Source organism: Sciurus carolinensis, chromosome 1, assembly GCF_902686445.1.
Source record: "Sciurus carolinensis chromosome 1, mSciCar1.2, whole genome shotgun sequence".
In the NCBI taxonomy this organism is placed as follows: Eukaryota; Metazoa; Chordata; class Mammalia; order Rodentia; family Sciuridae; genus Sciurus; species Sciurus carolinensis.
This window is the reverse complement of record NC_062213.1, coordinates 157,903,325-157,926,132: the sequence shown is the minus strand read 5'-3', so window position 1 is coordinate 157,926,132 and position 22,808 is coordinate 157,903,325. Positions and strand designations below refer to the sequence as shown.

General features: G+C 45.8%; 1 protein-coding gene and 2 pseudogenes across 1 annotated transcript; 2 read left to right on the top strand and 1 right to left on the bottom strand.

Moving 5' to 3' along the window:
• Positions 1-4,429: 4,429 nt before the first annotated feature.
• Positions 4,430-6,900, top strand: Foxd3 (forkhead box D3). The gene has a single exon (XM_047515791.1). The coding sequence runs from the start codon at positions 4,889-4,891 to the stop codon at positions 6,320-6,322; it is 1,434 nt and encodes a 477-aa protein (XP_047371747.1). The 5' UTR covers positions 4,430-4,888; the 3' UTR covers positions 6,323-6,900.
• Positions 6,901-20,707: 13,807 nt separating this feature from the next.
• On the bottom strand, positions 20,708-21,456 carry LOC124961967 (V-type proton ATPase subunit E 1-like; annotated as a pseudogene).
• Positions 21,457-21,993: 537 nt separating this feature from the next.
• LOC124961887 (cytochrome c oxidase subunit 7B, mitochondrial-like) lies at positions 21,994-22,312 on the top strand (annotated as a pseudogene).
• The last annotated feature ends 496 nt before the right edge of the window (positions 22,313-22,808 follow it).

Below are 22,808 nucleotides of genomic sequence, written 5' to 3'. Positions count from 1 at the left end.
TAACAATGCCATAAATTTATCACACAATTTTACTAGCTTTCTGCCCCTAACTGCTCTCTCATCGTTAATTAAACGTGTTGCCTTTTACAGAATGGATGTTTATACATTTCCAATATAAATAAATTCAAAACCATCCTCTCTCTCCGTTTCTTTTCTCCTTTTCTTTTGGTCTCTCGCCATTTACAGGCACACCTTGGCGTGGACTCAGAGTGGCAGACACTGAAAATAAATGAAGTTTTGAGATGCAAATCCAAACAAGCACACTAACCCCCCCCCCCCAAGATAATCTGGAGAAGTATACAAGGGAGGTGGTGCAGAGAAGTGAGTTGAAAAATCCCATCCACTGAGAAATGGAAATAATCTGAGTGGGTTGGGAGCCCGTGTATCCCCTCTATCCTTCCTATCTTCCTTGGTGGCAGCCATCCAAAGAGGAAGATAATAGTTTAGATTGTTGAGAAGGGACAGACTTAAGTTTGGAGTGGCTGGGGAGGCAGAGATGGGGTGTTTTCCAAATGGTTGCGCCCACATTTTGTTTCCTCTGCAAGAGGGGGTAGCTGCCCTTGATGGGAGATGAGTCCCTTACTCCTTAGAACCTGGTCCCATCTTCCCGGATTGTAAGAAAAGTGCATCATCAGCGCACAGGAATGATAACTATTACACACAGCGTCAACGATTTAGTCAAGGCATCAGCAGTCCCTGACTTAAAGGAAGAGAGAGAGAGGGCACCTGGGTTCGCTTGGGCCCGAAGATGGGTAGGTTGGTCATTCCCGCCTCCCGCACCCTGTGGCCTTGCCCCTCCTCCAGTGTTGACCACTTAAGAACCCAAATTGAGCTGTAATTAATTTTCTCTTACTCTGTCATAAATTGTACCATACACCCCCCACACACTCTCTTCCAGGACACACACACTAAATCTCCCCTCCCCTGGAGACGTCTCAATTTCCTTCCTATTGATCCTGACTCTACCCTTTCAGCCTCCATTTACTAGAACCTACCCTCGCCGCGCGGTGCCTGTCCCAGCGGTTTCCCCAGCCAGGTACTACGTACTCCGTCTGGCCCAAGAAAAACCAAAGGAGTTGCATACCACACTCCTTTGGCCGAATCGTTTCAAATACTTGAGTAGGTGAGACCGCTGGCTGCCATGTTCCTCTTTAAATCTCTCCTGGGAAGTTTGCTTGTTGTGACCCAAGTAGTCACTCTTACTCATAATCGTGTGCCTGAGAGTACTCGTTCTTCATCTGACCCCCTCCCCCCAATAACCCTTGGAAACTCAGTTTATTCACGCCCCCCTCCCCGTTTCCGTTCCTTGTATCACATTTTTCTTTCCCTCACTCTGTCTCACTTTCTTTTCTTTATCTCGCTTCTTCCGTCTCTGTCCTAAAGTCTGGAGGGAACTGAAGATTTGTGGGGTTTTAGTTGCAAACTGCAATTACGCGGCAAACTATTTATTTAGCTCAGAATCTAGCCCCTTCCGACAGGACCCTGCACAGGGTCGGGCTCAGGCCCTCTCTGCCGCGCGGCCCCCCGTGGCTAGGGCAACAGGAACCTTCCTGTCTCCCACCTGCGCTGGCTGCCGCTTCCCCTCCTTCCCGCGCCAGGAGGTTGTGCGGATACTTCTGTCCTCCCGGAAGGAGGAAACCAGCAGCCAGTTCCCAAGCTAAGATTGGTCGTGGAAAAATCCGCTGCCTCCGCAGGAAATCGATATTAAGCCGTTAGGCCGGCACCGGCGCGGGACGTCGGGGCAGCAGCCAGTAGGTCCTGCACGTCTCATCTCCTCATTTGGCTAATCGACGCGAAAAGTTTCTGTAAGGGCTGGACCCAGCATCAGATGGTAACACTGATTGAACAAGAGATTAGCACAATAGATCTCTAACCGAGGGGAAGCGTCGCTTTTCACGCTACGCACCGTAATTAATGGTATGAATCAATTAATTTGACTTTTATTGTGTCGAAGAAAAAAAGCGCAACAAATGGAACCGGCAGCTGGGAGTTGTTCACCACCCCCTTTCCCCAGGGAGGTTCCAAGGAGACACAAGGGAATGGACGACTCAGACCCGGCCTTGGCAGAGGGAGGGTGAGAGGCAGCGATCAACCGCGTATAGGAAATCCCGAGAGCCAGTTGGGGCGGGCGGTGGAATCGAAATTAGGTTCATTAGGAGATCACTTCAGAATGACCGGCGAGGGCAGCCCTGGAGCCGCCATCCTCTCCCGTGCATACGCACCCACGCACCTTGCAGATCCAGTCACCCAGGTTGCAGTGGGCCTCGCGTGGTGCCTAGAGCTTGCCTCTGGAGCTGAGTGACCCAAGGTGGGCAAAAGGAGTTTCTACATTTTTAAATTTCAGGGTTTTTTTGCCTCCTCCCACCCCCCCACACCCCCTTAGGACCTTCCTCTGAGTTGCTCCGGCAGTTGCAATCTCGACCTGTGCAGCCTCGGGTGATGGGCAGCCAGCTCAAAGCTCGAGTCGGTTTCGTGTGAGGCTGTCTAGACGGCATTGTAAAACGGTTCCGAGCCTGCCGGCCACAAAGCGGTGCAGCTGCGGAAATGAACTCAAATGCGTTTTAGGATTATCGAGATCACATAGAAGCAGAAAGGCCTTGGAGGTTGGCGGGCATCTCAGGACAGTCACTTCCCCAACCCGGATCCCATCCCCAACCGGGAACATCCTGCGAATCAGGGATCCAAAGGGCTAGTGTTAAATCCAAGGGAACTGTCTTAACAGAGATGAAACTTAATCTGTGTGACACGATGCCTGTAATGAAGCAAATTTACAGATTTTTTTAGTTTTCATTTTATTTACTTATTTGATATGCCAGGGAAAGAGAGGGTCGTAGGTGGGAAGATAGAATCAGAAGCACCACTGTCTACCCGGAATTAACTCAGTTTCCTAGTGTCTTCTGTAAATATTTCACTAATTCTTTTCTCTCAGGCCTCCTCCCCTCCTGCCCTTTCCTCTGGTGAAGCCGGCCCTCCCCTCCCAGGCCTTCTGTAGACAGGTCTTGGGTTCCCTGAGCTCTACACCCCGGAAAGCCTCTTGCTACTCGCGGCCTAAATGCCGGAGGAAAGAGCTCATCGTGGATTCACCGAGTCAGGAGCACTGATTCCCTTTGGAGGTGTGAGGTCCACGCGCCCCAGCAACGACACGCACCGGGGTCAATTTGGGGTCCCTACCCCCAGCCCCAGTCGGAATCCCCGCTGTCTTTCTTACCATGACTGACTTTCTTTGCCAAGGAAACTCCAGTTACACTGGCCACATTCTCGCCGCCTCCTTCACCCGTTTTGTAGCTGGTTTCCGCGAAAGTTAAATCTTGGAGCATTTGCCTATGCTTTAAGAGAAAATCCACATTGGCCAGCAGCAAAAGAGAGCCCAGCCCACCGACATGCCAGAGGCCATTCGTGTTCTCAGGAGGCCGTGCCCCCCGCCCGGTTCCTTGGCCGTCAGGGCCTGGGCGCGGCGTCTAACCTAGAGGCCCAAGGCTTTTCCCCAGTTCCATTGGACTTACCCAGGCCGCGGCCAATACCTGCTCCTTCCCCAGCTCCTTATTTTTGACTTTTTCATATGCTAAGTCGTTTAACAACTCCAAGCAGCTTCTTATTAGTAAGTTTCCTGTTATTTTACGTCGTTTTTATTTCTCTCCGCAACTATTCTAATGGATTAATCGATAGCTGTCTTCTAACCTGAGTAAATCCCAGCTAATGCTGTTGTGACCACGAGAAAAAAAAATATATGTATATTTATACATTCATAGAAAAACATGTCCGCATCGAGTCAGGAAAGCCAGGAGAGGACCCAAGTGGTTAGGTTTGGGGAGAAGGGAGGGGGTGAGAAAGACACCTCAGCAGGTGTCTTCCCCCGCGGAATGAGTTCGGAAGCTGGAGGAGAATCTTAAGTCTAATTAACAAGAGGGAGCTGGGTGCGCCGCCTTTAGTCTTTAGAGCTAAAACAATAAACAAAACAGAGACCGATAAGTTTTTCTTCTTTAAAAATGAGATGGCAGCCTCGTTCTACGTTGTCAGTCTCGGTCCAAGGAGTGTTAGCAAACGGGGGGAGGGGAGGAGGGAAGGATAGGGGGCGGGGAAGGCAGGGCAGCGGGAGCAGCACGGTCCCGCGGACACTCTTAGGCCCACGCCCTCACTCCCACCCACCAACACTCACACCCTCACTGGACCCCCGCGCCGGGATCCAGCCTGGGCAGGGGTCTCCAGGCAGGCCGGAGCGCCCTCGGGGCCGGTTGGATGCTGGGCGCACGGTGCGGTGCGGAGTTGCGAGTCTCTCGTCCCTTTGTTGACAATTCCCTGAACCAACTTGAGTTTGGCCGGCTCCGCGGCGGCCCTGACGTCACGCGTGGTCACGTGGCCCCGCCTCCCGCTGGATCTTTAAGTAGAAAGTAATCTATCAGGCCAGTCCTTAAAACGCGACTTTCGACTACCGGGGCTTCGGCGTCCCTGACACCCCCGCCCCCCTTCGATTGCCCCTGCCCGCGCCCTCCAGAGCTGCTTGGCGCCCGGCGTCCCGCGCCCGCCTGAACAGCTCTTGTACCCCACACCCGGGCCAGAAGCCGGAGAAGGCGGGCGAAGTGAGGGGGCGCGGCGTGGAGCAGCCTCCCCGGCGGTGAGCCGGTAGCTAACGCGTAGTAGCGAGCGCCAGGGACCGCAGGAGTTCGCGGAGCGCGGCTGCGGGGGGCGGACATCAGCGCCCGCGCTGCAAGATGCCGGGCCTCCGAGTGTGAGCCGAGCCAGGAGGGCCCCGAGCCACCTGCGCCCCCTCCCCTCTCCCTGCCCCCCGTCTTTCGGGGGGCTCCCAAATCCCCTTCCCCTGAGTTCCGCGGCAGCCCCTAACGACCCCCATCACCCTCTGCTCCCTCCCCGCCACCAACCCCAAGGAGGGATGACCCTCTCCGGCGGCGGCAGCGCCAGCGATATGTCCGGCCAGACGGTGCTGACGGCCGAGGACGTGGACATCGATGTGGTGGGCGAGGGCGACGACGGGCTGGAGGAGAAGGACAGCGACACGGGTTGCGATAGCCCCGCGGGGCCGCCGGATCTGCGCCTGGACGAGGCGGACGAGGTGCAGCCGGCGGCACCCCATCACGGGCAGTCTCAGCCGCCCCACCAGCAGCCCCTGGTATTGCCCAAGGAGGCGGCTGGAGCCGGGGCCGGGCCTGGGAGCGAGGCGGGCGCGCCGGAGGCAGACGGCTGCAAGGGTGGCGAAGAGGGCGGCACGAGCGGCAGCGGGCCCGGCGCGGGTAGCGGTGCAGCTGGTGGCCTGACTCCAAGCAAGCCCAAGAACAGCCTGGTGAAGCCACCCTACTCGTACATTGCGCTCATCACTATGGCCATCCTGCAGAGCCCGCAGAAGAAGCTGACCCTGAGTGGCATCTGTGAGTTCATCAGCAATCGCTTCCCCTACTATCGGGAGAAGTTCCCCGCCTGGCAGAACAGTATCCGCCACAACCTCTCACTCAACGACTGCTTCGTCAAGATCCCCCGCGAGCCGGGCAACCCAGGCAAGGGCAACTACTGGACCCTGGACCCGCAGTCTGAGGATATGTTCGACAACGGCAGCTTCCTGCGGCGCCGGAAACGCTTCAAGCGCCACCAGCAGGAACACCTGCGCGAGCAGACGGCGCTCATGATGCAGAGCTTCGGCGCTTACAGCCTGGCTGCGGCGGCAGGCGCCGCGGGACCGTACGGCCGCCCCTACGGCCTGCACCCAGCGGCCGCAGCCGGCGCCTACTCGCATCCAGCAGCTGCAGCAGCTGCAGCTGCGGCCGCGGCGCTCCAATACCCATACGCCCTGCCGCCAGTGGCTCCCGTGCTGCCGCCCGCCGTGCCCCTGCTGCCCTCGGGCGAGCTGGGCCGAAAAGCGGCCGCCTTCGGTTCACAGCTCGGCCCGGGCCTGCAGCTCCAACTTAACAGCCTAGGCGCGGCGGCGGCTGCCGCGGGCACGGCGGGCGCCGCGGGCACCACGTCGCTCATCAAGTCAGAGCCCAGCGCGCGGCCGTCGTTCAGCATCGAGAATATCATCGGAGGGGGCCCCGCGGCGCCCGGCGGCTCAGCCGGGAGCGCTGGCGGTGCCAGCGGCACTGGGGGGGCCGGGGGCAGCGGGGGCGGTGGCACCGCACAATCTTTCTTGCGGCCGCCCGGGACTGTGCAGTCGGCGGCGCTGATGGCCACGCACCAGCCACTGTCGCTGAGCCGGACGACTGCTACCATCGCGCCCATTCTGAGCGTGCCGCTCTCCGGACAGTTCCTTCAGCCTGCAGCCTCCGCCGCCGCCGCCGCTGCTGCCGCCGCTCAAGCTAAATGGCCAGCGCAATAGGGACGCGCCGGTGGCCGGGGCGCAGGCCGGTCGGCAGCCCCAGGCAGCATCTGCACTTCCAGGCTGCGCGCTCCTCCGCCCCGGTCCCGGTCCCCCTACCCAATCCTGGACTCGGCCATATCCAACCCCCGCCCCGATCCCCCAACACCGACCTTCCGCGGCCTCCATCCCCTCGCGCACACCTAAGCTGACCGAGCAAACTCACCGCGCGCCCGCCGGGAATAGCTTTCCATACAGGTAAAACCGATAACCGAATTTTCCAAAAATGCACCCGACGGCGCCTGTTCTCAGTATCGTAGGGGTGGAGGGAAATTCTTTGTACATATTTGTATAAAAATTATTGACTTTCCTTTTGGGGTTTTTATTTTTTTAAGACAAAACAAATTCAGTAGATTTAGAGCTCTGAACTTTCATTTTTTTTGAAGGTTCACTCTCCGCAGTTTTATCTGAGAAAATGTATAGAGACGTTGGGAGATTTTAAATACAAAATTTTCAAAAAGGCGAAGTGTCATTCTATTATAAAAGTCTGTTTATATATGAATGAATATATATGGTATTCTAAATGTTATTCCATCGTGTTGTACACAACTTTGTAAATAAATTTTTAAAATGCTCAACATAGTGTTTTATTTAGGTGTCTGAAGTAAATAAGATTTTTTAAATGGAATTTGCATTTTATCTTCCCCAGAAAATTAAGGAGTTACAAGTAATGACCTTTTCAAACTTTGCCAATTCACAATTTGAGTGTAAGAACATTTCAGTTGCAGAAAGCGTATGCCTAATTTAAATCATTAATGTTTTTCCTTTAGTTTTCACATAAAATCAGGATGTAGGAGATCATCTCCTTCATAGCAACCCATTAAATCTAAATAACCAGACACTTATGTAAAGTAAGCTGTCATTTATGAAAACCCACACCTCTAATCCTAAACAACAGCAGTCTTTTAAATTTTTAAAGAAAGACCAGACCAGTATCTAAGACAATGAAAACTTCCCATGAGTTTTTAGTCATTTTAATTATCCTTTCAAAAGAAAGTAAATTCCAAACTTCCCTCATTTTAGCTTTTAAATCTTAGGTTTTGAAACTCCTTTTCGTTCCTTAAGTGGAAGCGCCAAATAAACCCAGTTGATTTTTTTTTTTAATTTATGTGATGGCATTTTAAATTTTGCAGTGGGATGGTATTATCTAGATTAACCTGATAGATAATACATAATTGTTTTATTCTTTCATAATATTTTCAAATAAGATACCTCTTTTCTGTGGCAATAATGCATCCACATCGTAATTGGATTTCTGAAGGATTCTTATAGATGCTTTCTTTCCGTCCAACCCAAATCCTTTCTGAAGGCAACGAAACACCTTAATATCCTTTTAAAAAACAGGTGCACGTCACCCCTCCTCCCCCCTCCTTTTTTTCTTTTACCTTAGTCTAGGTTAGTGTAAAATGCGAGATCTCAGGACGGTAATGAGGAATGTCTTCGTAGATTATTTTTAATGTGCATTTCAGCTGTTTTTCTTTGAAAAAGTATTAAGGTAGAAACATCTTGACGCGGGAGGCCGGTTCCCGCCACCTTCATACCCTCAAACGGCATCAATTCTAATTATTTTGTAATTAAATTAGCTGTTACAATTACTTATGCGCAATCTCTTTTTAAACTGGAGCGGGTAGCAGCACTGTCAGCGCGGCCCTGGGAGCGTCCGGTTAGTAAAACCCGGCCAGTCCCTGGCGCTGTTGTCCACTTGTCTCCCTGGTGGTGGAGATTCCTCCCCACCGCGGTTCCGAGCCTTGTTTTTCCGTTGCGGGCGTGGGCTAGGGGATCGCTTTAAAAGACACTTCCTCGCAAATACCGAATCTGTTTTCCTGGTAAACGGTAAACGTTATTGTGTCCTGAGTAAACATTCCTTCGGGATCAGGGTCCTAAAATAAAACAGGCTGCTGGGGTGAGAGAGTTTAATTTAATAAACAAGAACCCTACAATCAACCACCGCCAGAGGAGCAAAAGTAACCTTCACGGAGAAGAGATTATGGACCGCACGGTTCGGGCGGGTCCCTTCTAATCTCCTTTTACAAGGAAAACTAAACGGATCTAAATTTGTTTGTGTGTTGCAGCTATAAAAGTAACAAGTTGTTTCACAGTTGTGTCTGGCTAATCGGTTTTTTACACAAACAGCAAATGGTACATGATTTGTGCAAACACATAGAGGTTATTTCTAAATTTAGCTGACACCCCTGGGAAAAGGGAAAGGCAGGGCTTCTTGAATTCACTTTTAGCCTCAAGAAGCTGCTGATCCAAGGCTTCTAAATGACATTGGATAACAGGGGCCTCATTCCATCTCTGATCCTTTGTTACTTATAAAATTACTCGCTCATATTTCCGCGCATAGCAGCAATACCGGCCGAGCCTGAGCCCGCAGCGTGACACAGCCACAAGCAGCCGCTTGAGATCCGCAGGGCTTTTTCCAGTAATGCATTAGGCGGCGGGGTGTAGAGGAGGAAAGATCCACCGGCAACTTTCCTTCCAGCCACTCTCACTCTTGAGCTGCATCTAGAAATGGTCCCCTTCCTTTATATCTTGAAGGGTAGGAGACCCTAATACCCAGACCCCTAAACTGGCCAGCGGTTATTTAAAGCCTTGGCAGATGTCAGGAGGGTGGGCCTAGCCGTAGACCGCTGAAAAACTCCTTTGGGCTGAAGGTTTTTAAACTAAAACGGTTTAGGGTAGAATGGGAAATGCAAAGACCATACATAATGAAGAGAAGCACTTGATGGGACTGGGTCGGTGGGGGGGAGGGGGAGGTCAGGAAAAGAAACCCACGTTTGATGTTATCCAACGCAGGCACCTACGACAAAAGGCACCGAAATCTGCTCTCACGTTGAGATTTAAAGGCAACACGACTGGTTTCCACTTTCGTTCCATTTAAGAAAAGAAACTAAAGGAAAGGGGGGAGATTTATTTGCAATAAAAGAAGTAAGTGGATTGATTTTTATGGGGAGAGTTTTAGCTTTTCGGCTAACACATGCGTTTAAACATGTTTCCATTTCCTCCGGCATCTATTTCTAGAAAATCAATCCACTCCTGAAGCCTGTGGCATCTGTAATGTCTTCAAGATGGAATTCTTGAGTGGACCCCCTTAGCCAGTCCCCTGGGAAATGGAGAGTAGATCTGGAGGTCCAGGGGAAATGGGAACTAAGGATAGAGCAAAATGTACTTCATGAGCTGAGCAAGGATCTTGCTGCAGTAGCGGACGTGGCCTGTAGGGGGCGGCGAGCAGATGAAAAACTTCCGGGTTTGTTTGGGAGGGCTCAGCCACAGCCCCCAGAGGTCTCATCTCTCGGGTTGTGAGTGCTCTGACACATAGCTCATCTGCAAGTCACGGGACTCCCAGGTCGGATCTCGAAGAAACTGCTTTCCTCCACCTGTCTCCTAGAAGAGGCAGTCTCGAGTTGAGTTTGTCCTAAAGATTGAGAAGCCATAAAGTTTAGTGATGAGGAAACATTGACTTGGAAGTAATTAAGGTTTATATTTGAGGTTATTTATTTTACACGGTTTAGACGAAGGGTTCTTAGTAGTAAGAACATGAAAGGGTGGTGCGGGTGTGTGTCTGGATGTTTTAAGGTGGGTCTGTCGAGAAACTGTCCTGAAGAGAATGTGTTCTGAAAGAAAGTCAGTCCCAGAGCCATGTGTCCATCCACCCATCACAGTCCACTGTCTGTGGTGGTGCAAACTGCGGTATAAAGTACAGTGTGTGTGTGCGTGCGTGTGTGTGTGTGTGTGTGTAGTGAGTGTAGGTTCGTATTTCGTGGGAGGGGGTGACAGGAAGCAGTGGGATGAGAGAGGCCTTGCAGGCGTACCAATCAGGGATTAGGCATTTCCTATGGCATTGGACCAGCGAGTTGGTTTTTTTGTTTGTTTTACCTTTCCATTTCCTTAGGAATAAGTGTACTTGCCGCCTGGGTTTGTAGAATTAGTTGAGTTAGTGTCAGTGAAAAATGTTTTATAAACTGTAAAGTGCGAAGGAGTTTGGTTTGTTTATTTCCTCTGCCCCCCCCCCTTTTTTTTTCTTTTCTTCCCTTATTAATGACCTCTGGACAGAGAAACAACTCTGTTCTAAGCACCGGTAGTTTTTGACCTGGTTTTGAACGACTGTTTTACGTGTGAAAAAATGCGTTTTTGTACGAGGGGTCGCAGAACCTACTCAGCTCGCGGGTGTCTGGAAGGATGGTGCAAAAGCGAGGCTGACCACAAGGGGCTTTTCAAAAGTGGAGTCTCCTTCGGGTCTTGAACTCTCCTTGTACCACGCCCTGGGCCCCGGGAGCAGCCCGCGGTGCCCACCCGCACCCATCGGGTTCCCTCGCTCCAGGGGCAGGTGTATTTCTTTCTAGCTGAGCGATCCACTTTGCTGTTTGCCCCTTTGCTTCCACTAACCGAGGCAAGTGGGGAAACCTGAGCCCTCCGCTGACAGACGCCCATTAGAGAGAGAGGCGGCCTCTGAGGCGAATTAAAGGTAACCAGATCCCAAACCCGCGTAAAAGACCACCCTCCCTTCGCCTCCACCGACAGTTGGCAGAGTTACACCCAGAGCCAACTTCTCTCTTCATCACCACCCCCTCCCCGTGCCCTCGGAGGAATGTACAAGCCATTCTTTGCTCCCTGGGGCAAAACCAGCAAAAGAGGGCGGTGCACTTGAACAAAACTTGAAATGTTGCAAAATCTGCCAGGGTATCATTAGGAGGATTGACATCTCGTATTTATTTCCGGAGGTGGTGTCTTACATCAGAGTATTTCTAAATTATTCTAAAGAATTAAAATAATTCTTAAATTTTCTGAAGAATTAGTTAGTCCCTCCACCATTTAAACAAACAACAAACAAAAACAGAAGGGAAAAAAAAAAAAAAAAAAAAAACCCGAATACCCCAAATCCTCCTATTCCAGAGGACTTTGTGCTAACGCACATGGCTCTGGCCCTCTGTGTCGAGTTGGAGAGGAAGGAAACCTTGTCATCATTCCCTTGTCTAGGTCCTCCAATGGGGAATTTCGGACGCGTCTTCAGAAAAACAATCCTAGAATATTAGCCTTAGAAGTGGTTTTGGGGACCACTCTCTCCCTCTTTTCACATAGGCCCAGGAGGTTTTGTGACTTACCCAAGGTCACTGAGCCCCCCAAATGTAAGCTACGGAAGTACTCTTGGGAGGAAAGGACAACAGCCAACATTGGGGCAAAGAATGTGGGAGGGCGGAAAGGAGAAGAAAAAGGGCTAACAAGTGTTGGGCAGAGCGGAACTCAGCTCCGGGAGGGCGGCAACCTAGACCCTGGGGCCTTCCCAACATGCCCGCGCCATGTGGCGCCAGCCGGTTCGGAACCCAGGGCTCCATTTCCTTCTTGCCTGGAGAAGGAAGATGGAAGGTAGGAACTTGAGGCCAGAAGCGTCCTTCGCCCAGTGGGTCCTCAGCCCAGTTACTCTGTGCAGAGTCTGTAGTCTGTCCCCCACCGGCGCCCCCATCCTCCTGCCCTCGCCGGGATCGTCCCCGCCGCGGTCACCAGGGTTGGGCCGGCAGGACTCCGGCTCCCCTTTCCCGGAGGTAGGAAAGGGAGAAGAGAATTCGAATTAATTAGGGAGGAAACACAGTCGTAAAACGCTATCGCCGCTGAGGTGAGCGTGTAGAGGGACCCTCGATGGGGACTCGTCGCCTGGCCCTATCCCGCGACTCTCCAGATGCCCGCGCAAGGGAGGATCGCAAAGGCAATCCGGTCCCTGCCGATCTACCCGGGCCGCCGAGATGCCCCAGCCTGGATCTCAGGGGAACGAGGGGCAAGTTTACTTCTCTAACGAGGGCACACACAGTCCTGGCGTGAGGACTCCCTGCGACCCGGGCAGGTCGGGGGAGAGCACCGGCCTGCTCGCCCCGACGCCAACCCGCAGCGAGAAGTATCCTCTCCGCCATCCTGTGAGGATTCGGCATTCGGGGTCAGGCGACAGGAGCTGTGGTGCACGTCTTACTGAAAAGGGGGACTTTGGTTCTTTTCCTCCCTCGACATCTCCTATTCTTCTCTCAACAGATGGTAAGCAAGATTCGACTTTCTCCAAAAGAACAACACATTTTGATCCTGTTACCCTTTTCTGCAAGGAGCACGTGTCCGGTTCTGCTGGGAGCTCTGCTATCAATTGTAGAGCAACCTCAAGCCCCAAATTTTCTTTTTGCTCTCAAGCTCCACCTGGGAGGCAGCGCCTCCTCCCGGGAGCTGACTTGAGCCTCCCTATGCAGGTTAGTCGCTGCTTCTTGGAACCAAGGTGCGAATTAATGTGCTATTGACATTATCAATGCTATGTCATTTCCTAATGAGTTCCTTACTGCTTAATATTGCTGAGCACACAGGGGACAACACAAATTATTTGTCTAATAAGTGACAACTTTGGACAATGGAATGGGTTGGGATATCGTGAAGACCTGATCAAATCATCTTTCTTTAGAGTTTGGTGTAATTTTCTTCCCATTCCTTTTCCTCTTTCTAACAAATGCTTTTATAAACACCCCGTTACTTTTTTAAATGAATTAATTTAAAAATCACTTACTAGAGATCTAAAAAGTATAGAACATGTCAACCATTCATGATATCCTTGGGTTTTCTGGCACGTTTTCTATGTGATTGTGAAATTAGTTGAAAACTTCTCCTAGCCAGAAAGAGCAGCTAGTTCCAACTTCCATCTAGTGAGAACCAACCCTCCATGGCACATCTGTTTTCAGTCAAACTTTGCTTCTGTTTTTTCAGTGAAAAAGGAACCACTGCTTCCCAAAACAATCCACTGCACTTAGGGGCATCTTTATTTGTTGAAGTGTCTTCGTTTTATAGAACTCTAATTTCCTTAGAAAGGGATCATAGTCTTGAGTCATTTGCTCAGATTCTTATATTAAAGATGCTCATGTTTTCATGTGTTGAGGTTCTTTATCTAAAAACAAAGAAATCACTGTGGTTTTCCATCTACATTACAACTATTGTTTGTGTGGACCTTGCCTGTGGATCATCTAAACTAATTAAAATATAAAACTAGGAACTTAAGACATCTTCTTAGGATGGTATTTGTGAGGATTTTTCTATGCAATATAGAAAGGAAGAAAAAGGCTCTTTGGTCATGCCTTCCAAATGGCATCAGGATAATGTGTTCTTTTGGGCTATATATTTAGTGCTTTTTCCCCCCAATATATATCCTAACCTGTGGGTTCCATTGATTTAGTCTTTATATGACTTTGCTGGCTTCTTTTTTCACATTGTTACATATTATACCACGAAACCATCTTTCAAATTTTACCATCTTGCAAATGTAAATGTTGATTACAAGAGCAAGGTAGTATCAAGATCAGCACAGATTAATCACAACCACTGTGAAACATCCGCTTTATTGATAGTACTTCAACAGCACCACCTTTCCACATACATCAGGAATTATGACTTTATGATAAAGTTGCTCTTGTAGCTACAGGGAATTGAATGCAAGAGTTAATAGATTAGATTAAAAGATAAGACTAATTCCTAGCCCTAGTCCTGACATTGAACTTGGAAGTATCTGATAGACTCTATATTTGCCCACATAAAGACTATTATTGAAAATTTAGCAGAGAGGAATTATAGTATCATAACTATCGTTTCAAATTTTTAACTTTTTGAGTGTTAAAAAATTTAGAGGGTTTTTTTTTTTAATCTTGATTTCACTTTTGTCTTGATTTAAGATGTCTGTCATTCAAACCTCCTGCAGTTTGAAGACCTTTACTCTGATAGTGATGCTGTATTGCAGGGGACTGAATCATCCCTCTCTACCACTACTCATGAAGCCCCATGAATAACTTGAAGAAACCCTGCAAGAGAATGTGAGCAAATCCAGTTTGGGAAGCATTATTCTAGTTATCCAATATACATACTTAATGGTTTATACTTTTCTGTCAATTTGATATATTCTTACATTAAATGAGATGATGTTTTGAGAAAGCATTTTCTGAATTTTAAATTCATTGGTCTGAGGGTAGTGGGTTATTGTTAAGTTGTTTAACATTGAATTATAAGAGTTAAACACTTATTTAATTTGATAAGCTAAACAGTTATATAACATGTCTCAACCAGATTAGCTCCACTGTATTTTCCAAATTGTTTCCTTTGCTAGGGAGTGTTTAAGACTTGAGACACAGAATGATATTCTGGAAAAAGCATGGACTTTGGCTCTAATAGTCCCAGGGTCAAATCTTGGTTGTTTCATTTGCTTATTATGTCCCCTTGATTAAAGTTAATTAGCCTCTCTGAATCTCAGTTTTCTTATCTCTAAAATGAGGATTAAAATATGGAAATGTATTTGGTGTGCCCAACAATGGTGGACTATTACTTCTATTCAGTTTTGCTGATTTTACAGTGGTCATAGTTTCATGAGACTGCCTTTATTTCTTCTCTGATATCATATACCAAATAGTTGTCACATTGCATTTAAAAATGAAGTTGCTGAGACCACTGTCCCTTCCATCTGTTTGAGTTAGGTATCATTTTTGTGTTCTCACAACTTAACAAATGTGAAACAATTTACTCTGTGCTGCTGCTTGGTAAATCATTTCTTCACTTTCAGGATATTTTTCAGTCTTGTGGATGAGAGGTCTTGACAATAGTCATTAAAGATATGATAGCACTTTCACAAGAACAAGGACATGTGCCTTATGTCTCTTTGCTGAGCTCTGGTCTGGGTGGACAATTTTAACATTTTTTCTAGATCTACACAAAAATTTCACAGGAAAAGTTACTATCTGCCTAGACTGGATCTTATTAGGCCACTGTCTAATTTTGAGACCACCTCAGTTATACTATCTGGTTAATGGGAGAATTTGACTTTGTGTAGTTAAGAGGATGAGACAGAAGTCAGGTGATTTGGGTTTGCTGGCTGTGACTTGGGTTAAGTAACTTGAAACTCTAAACCATGGATTATGATAATCTGGGTAAGACACATTATATAACGTTTAGTTTATTGAATGAAATCAAACATCATTTAAAGAGTAAAAGTGGGATGAAAACCCTTTTAAAGGTAAAACTGTTCTGAATTCCACTCAATGGCTATGAGATGCAGGTAAATGAAGCAAGGGTGGCATCGGGTTGCTGTTTCCATAAGTCTCAGTTCCCTTATGCCTTTTACAGCATGAGCTTCTTGTTTCCAAAAATGGTATCTTCATGCTGAAATATCCTGCTCCTTATTGAACCCAGGGTCACTTTACCACTGAGCTACGTTCCCCAGCCTGTTTCACTTTTTATTTTGAGACGGAATCTTACTAAGTTGCTTAGGGCCTTGCTAAGTTGCTTCAACTGATCTCAAGCTTGTGATCCTCCTGCTTCAGCCTCCCAAGTCTCCAGGTTATAGGTATGTGCTACCATGCCTCCCTCCTGAGCCTCTAAATGCAAGTCAGCTTATTACATCTGTAGTTAAGCAAAGAAAGAGCTGTCTATTAGATGAAGGGAGAAATGGTATGCTTGCATACAGCAAAGGCAAGTTTAAGGGATTTTGTGGTTAATTTTTATTATATTAGATTGTTCCTATACATGCTACTTTAGAATCTAATTCCTGCACAAGATTCAATTTCCATTGTAATATCTGCTCTACCAGGGCTGTTCTTGGAATCAAATGAGATAATATATGTTTAAGTGCCAGGCAGAATTCATGATGCTATGAAATATAAAGTGTTTCTGTTCTCTGGACAAGAATTGACCAGAAATTCACTTAGATGGCTTTACTCTTATTTGTTTTGTATTTTCACACTGAAAGTGATTGTAGCTAAGGATGAGGACGATGGTGACCATGATGGTGATTGTGATGTCAACAGAAGCTAAGATTCATTAAAACACCACATGCCAGAAAGTGTGCTCAGTGCTTGGAGTGAATCATTCTCAGTAAAATACTGCTTTGGGAGGAGTTCTTCCTCTTAGATTTGCTATCCTCAACATCTTCCTAGAGGTACTTCAGTTTCAAATATTATATACATTTTCTGGAAGGTCTACAAATTACTCATGTGTGTGTCTTTTTATTTTCCTTCTTTTTATTCTTTTAGAGTTGAACTAAGAAGTGGTAGGTGAAGAAATACTTGTTTCATGGATCAGAATGTGTTTCTATGGGGAGGAATTTTCATTAGAGGAACCTGTGAGCTTTTCCTCTTCTTTCTGATTGGTTCATACTCCAGAGTGATTTCCCTGGTTGGTGGGTTTGGACCTGGGATTTGTGGATTAGGCTCTCTGTGCACTGTGGACCTGCATGTTTGTGGAGATGCTGGGTTTCAGTCTCTGCCATGCACATACCTCACCAGAACTTGCTTCTGCTGTGAGTGAGGACAACTGCCTATGGTAGATAAGATAACTATTACTTGATTGTATATTTTTCAATTTAACTTTCACCAGAAATAAAGCTGGTGACTCTGTGTCTGCTTGTCAGTTGTTTCAAAATTTGGATGGGAGAGAGAGTTATAAATGAACTATGGAGAAGTCTAACAAAAGGCAGTAGAAGGGTGTGCTCAAGAGCACTGGCATGCACATCAATGTTTATAGCAGCTCAATTCACAGTAGCTAAGCTATGGAACCAACTTAGGTGCCCTTTAACCAATGAATGAATAAAGAAAATGTGGTATATATACACAATGGAATACTACTCAGCCTTAAAGAAGAATGAAAGTATGGTCTTTGCTGGTAAATGGATGGAACTGGAGACTATCATGCTAAATGAAATAAGCCAAGGCTAAAAAACCAAAGGCCAAATGTTCTCTCTGATATGCAGATGCTAACACATAATAAGGAGGTGTGGAAGGGAAGAATAAAAGTTCATTGGATTAGATAATGGAGAATGAAGGGAAGGTAGAGAGGATGGGAAAAGGAAAGAAGTAGAATGAATTGGACATAACTGTCCTATATTCATATATGAATTCATGACACCATGTTCAATCAGAAGAATGGGATCCTAATTAGAATAAGTTATACTCCTTATATGTAAAATATGTCAAAATACATTCACCATCATGTATATTTTAAAAGAACAAATAAAAGAAGAGCACTGGCATAGAAATGAAACTGCCTGATTTCAGATTCCAGTTCAGTCACTTATTAGCTGTGTTACCTGTGTGGGTTGCTTAGCCTTTCTGTACTGTAGTCGCCTTGGCTGTAAAACAAGAACAATAATAATATTTACCCTTCTGGAGTTGGTAAGAGGATTAAGTGAATTAATACATGTTCAGTGTTTGAAACAGTCCTGGGCATGTGCCAAACACCCAACAGATGTTAGCTATCTCCTCACCCATTGTTGGTACTAAAGAGTGAACCCAGTGTTGCTCTAGCACTGAGTTATATCCTGAGCCTTTTTTATTTTTTGAGACACTAAGTTGCACAAACTGGCTTCCAAGTTGTGGTCCTCCTGCCTCAGCATCCCAAGCAACTGGTGATTACAGGCATGTGCCACTGCAGCTCAGCTCAAATGTTAGCTATTCTTATTATTACAATAGTAAGGGCCTGAAGTATAATCTAAATATTTGCAAAAAAAAAAAAAAAAAAAAAAAAGAATTTGCATTCACCTTCTAACTTCCCTCCTGCAATGGACTGAATGTTTATGTTCCCTAAAAAGTTTATATGTTGAAATTCTAACCCCAGGGTGATGGTATTTGAAGGTAGAGTCTTTGGGAGGTGCTAAGGTCACAGGAGCAGATGAATGGGATTAACGCCCTTAATCTGCTTGACAGTAATCTTTTCACAATGTGTAAGTATATCAAAACAACATGTCATGCACCTTAAGTATGTACAATGTAATAAAATAAAGGTCTCATAATATGAGTCAAAGAAATAAAGAGTTATTAAAAAAAAAAAAAAAAAGAGGAGACCACAGAGAAATTTCTTGCTTCTGTCGCCTTGTGAGATCACAGTCAAAAGGCAGTTGTGTGCAAGGAATTGGGTCATCATCAGACATGGTGTCTGCAGGTGCTTTGGTGTTAGACTTCCCAGTCTCTAGAACCATGAGGAATGAATTTCTGTGGTTGATAATCTATGAGGCCTATGGTCTCTGGTTATAGCAGCTCAAACAGACTAAGTCACCTTTAAAAATGTCAGTGCAGCTTATTAGCACAAAGGCCTTCTCTGTGCTGAATATCATTTAGTCTTTCTCCTTCTCTTTTCTCTACTTGCCACAATCTATAGAAATAAGACTCAGTGACATTTGTTAGGGACACATCAGGCTAGTCCACTGTGATCACTCTAGTTTTGGAGTCCCGTGGCTTTTTGTCTCACCTGTACAATTTGGTAGTTAAATGTGGGCTATCATATGGAGGAAGATGCAGGAGGGGGTGGGATTTTAAAAGAAGAAAGGCAGGATCACCTGAGTGGATCTCAAGTTGCATATAGGCTGCAGTAATATTTGGGGACAAATATTGTGGAAAATTTTAGACACAGAAAAAATGAATTTTGTAACAAATACCTGTACATTTACCATTCTGCTGTTAACATTTGAATATACTTGTTTTATCACATAATTGATCTAGCCATCCATCCATCTGTTGATCCATCTATCCAATCCATCTTTTCTGATGTGTTACAAAGTAGAGTGTCATGGTACTATTTTGAAACACTAACTTCAAGTCTTTTCTCCTTCCCCTTCTGCTTGTTTGCTCCCTTTCTTTCTTTTTCTTTTTTGTGGTATGGGGATCAAGCCCAGAGTCTTGCACATGCTAAGCACAGACTCTATCATGGAACTACACCTGCAGCTAACCTTTGATTCTTTTCTTGTGACCTCTCTTTCTCTGAGAGGCAGAAGCAGAATGGCAAGAGTGGACAGGACCTGGAGTCTAACTGCCTGGCTTGAAATCCAGCCCTGCCATCTCCTAGCCATGTGATCTGTGTAACCTTACTGTGAATATCCTCATTTGTCACAAGAGGATAACAACAGTACCTATTTCATGAAGTTGCTGTGTGACTAAATAAGGTAGTGTTTATAAAGTGTTTGCAACAGTGATTGACCTGCAAACACTCTTGGGGAACTAGGTTTCACTGGGTAGTGAAATTTAATTGAATTGTTACCTAAACCTCATGAGGTAGTGTTTTTAATATATAATATAATGAATATTATGTATTATTGTTTGTTGCAAAAGAAATTCATAGAGAAAAAAGTATCTGCTTAGTTTTTGAGTTTTAAAACAGGTATTTTGAAATGCAGAGCAACAAGAATAGTTTGGGTAGGAAGGAAGGTTTTTGTGTTTTTTTTTTTTTTTTAATTAACTGAACTCTGCCTGTCAAAAGTCTAAGTACTCTGGGACAATATGTCATTATCAAATGATTTGGAACACCAGATTTAAGAGTCTTGCCTGGGCTGGGACTGTAACTCAGTGGCAGAGCGCTTGCCTAGCATGTGTGAGGCATTGGGTTCGATCCTTAGCGCCACATAAAAATAAACATAAAATAAAGGCATACTGTCCATCTACAACTACAAAATTTAAAAAATGAAAAGAGTCTCACCTGACCAAGTTAAAGATGCCCAGTCATGTGGGAGAGAGGGCTGACTTGGGAGAAACTGTCCAGGGTGTCAAGGTCTCATTTCAAATTAGGCTGATTCTCCAAGTTGGGGTGAGGGTATTTGTGCATCAATGTGAGATTCAACAGCTGAGGAAAACTGTGCTTCCCTATAGTTATCTGGGCTGGGTGGGGTGGGCTCTTACCCTGTGATAATTTTTTTTAATTCTATTCCTTTCTGCAGTTAAAACTAGAATTTATCATCTACAATCTCAGAAAAGGGAGGCCACAAGAAAAAATACTAATTTTTTCTTTTTTTTTTTTTTTTGCTTCTGAATAGTTGGTCTGCCTGATTGGTGTGTGGGTGGGCAGCAGGAGTGGCCTCCCAATTATACTTGATATTTAAAAAATAAGTAGTGTTATTTTGAAGACTCCAATTCAGCATTCTACTAACAATTGCAAGGTATGGCAGCTTTTAATTTTCCACATAAATCTTTTGTTTTAATAAATATTGTTCTCGGCTTAAATCACATTTACAGATGAAGAAAAATTCTAGGCCCAAATAGGTAACAAGGTACTACTGCTGGAAGGAATGCCTACCCCACACCTAAAGAGCAAAAAACACCATGCATATCACTGTAGAGACTAGGTAATTACAACAGTGAAAAGAACAGGAGACTTGGTGTAGTCCTTGAAGTACCGTCTGACCCCTCCTCTTCATGCTGCAGAACCAAATAAAAGCTGTGGCATCTCAGACAAACTACAAGTGGGTCCTGATCACACTGAGGAAACCACCCATTGTTAACATTAGGCCAAGGGCGTTAGCTACAGAAGGATATCCATTGATAAATATAATATCAGAACAACAAAGAAGAAGCCACATAGCAAGCTTCATAGACAATCTTGCTTCTTAGAAGTAGAGCAGTGGATTAATTTCACCTCCCAAAACTTCCTATTGGCATTTGCACCAAACAAGGTTTCTTGCCCTTCAGGCTTCATCTGCTGGGCCATGAGATTCAGCTGGCTTTCCAGGGTGTTGGAAACCTTTATTTTATGATCTCTATTACAGATCTCAACTCCACCAGCTATTTCCTCAGGCAGGTAAGCCTCCTGATCAATTTGGACATCTACATTCTTCTTGGTGGCAACTTTGCACATGGGAATAACTTTCTGCACTGCAGCCTTTACTAGAGGAAAATCTTGTTTTCTGCAACAAACAATCATTCGGGGCTCCAACAACTGGTACAAACCCTGGAGGACCAGTTCATCCAGCAGCACTTGGTACCTGGTTGTATCTTTTACCACCTTGCTGAGTCTCTGTTTTCTTCATTCAGTAAGTCAGTGATAAGGTCATCTCTTGCTCTGAGGACTTTGAGCCTTGCTTGATTCATCAAATTGAACATCTGAATTTTCTTCTGCTGTTCAATCTGTTTTTCTTTCTTCTCATAGCATTCCATAATCTTCAGCCTTTGGGTTTGCACAAGACGGCCTTTCTCAATGTTGAACTCTCCTTCTTCCTTTGCATCTATTTCTTCTGCTTTCTCATTGGCTTCTTGTTCAATGAAAGCCATCATGTGCTTTATCTGCTTCTGCACGTCAGCATCTCTGAGAGCCATGGCGAAAGCAATGCTAGGCTGGTGGGCAACTGGTTCAAGCTCAGTTACGAAAAAGGGTGGTGAAAGAACAGGGCGAACAAAACCAGAGTAAGTTCTGACTTCCTTTATTTTATAAACCCCAAGGTATGCAACTTTAACATGATATGAATAGCTGGAATTCTCAAACCTTTAGAAGAAATTTTTTGCTTGTTTTCTTTGAGGTACTAGGGATTGAACCCAGTGCTTTTGTCATACTGGACAAGTTTTCTACCACTGAACTACATCCCCAGTCCAAAAATATTTAGGAGGAATCACTGTAGTTGCTGATTTGAGTTTATTGTCATTTTCAATTGCTTTAGTTTCTGCTTTTTAATTTAAAATTATCATTCTAAGCATTTAAGATGGGTAAACTAAATAAAAAATAATGGATTGTGTGATATGGGATAGTTCCATTTCTACATCTGCAAATGAGAATTAAAATAGGATCTGCCTAACGAGGTGGTTGTGAGAATGAAATCAGTTAATACATATGTGCTTATGACCATGCTCAGTGCAGAGTAGGCCCTTGAGAATTGTTAGGTGATGGTTTTTTCCAGGGCTCTTTGCAAAGGTACCTGGAGTGAATTTGTATCACACCAGCAGCTGCAGTTGCTTCAGTTTTCTCTTCCCTTGACCCAAAACACATTAAATCATCTCCAAGTTTAAAGCATTCAGCAAACAGTGGCAAGGCAAAGCCACCAGAACTGTCCACCTGATTTCCATGACAAATATGGTCAAGCTGTAGTAGCTAGTGGGGACACTTTCCGTATGACTGTATGAAGAAATACAGCAACACAAACTGAAATCTAATAGAACCTGTCCCCCTGTTGGCAGCATTGCCCCAAAGGAATGGAGAGATTAGTAATCACGCCAGCTGATGTAATAATAGTGAATTTCAAAACCAACTCATAATTGATGCCAAGAAAAGCACTGTGTACCTATGAAATGTGGCATATTGGTGAAAAAGTACACACACAAAAGAGAGAGAGAGAGAGAAAGACAGAATTGTTAGGTGATTCACAAGTTCTTCTGCCTTACTAATGATACTTAATGGTATCTCCATAGTTCATTATTTTCGTAATGAAGAGTTCACAAAGAGTTGGGAATGCAAGTGAGAATATTTTCTGAGATGACACATTTTCCCTCTAGCATTTAATAGGTCTATTATGCACTTAATTGTACCCCTCCCCCATTCCTATGTTGAAGCCCTAACTCCCAATGTGACTGTATCTGGAGATATGATCTGTAGGAAATAAAACTGAATGGGGGCAAGAAATGGGGCAATGATAGAACCAGAGGTCTTATAAGAGGAAGATCTCTCTAGATCCCTCCACCCGACACCCACATGCCACAAGGAA

What these genes read in the sequence shown, in the direction of transcription:
- Foxd3 (XM_047515791.1), top strand. Translation starts at nt 4,889, where the DNA reads ATGACCCTCTCCGGCGGCGGCAGCGCCAGCGATATGTCCGGCCAGACG.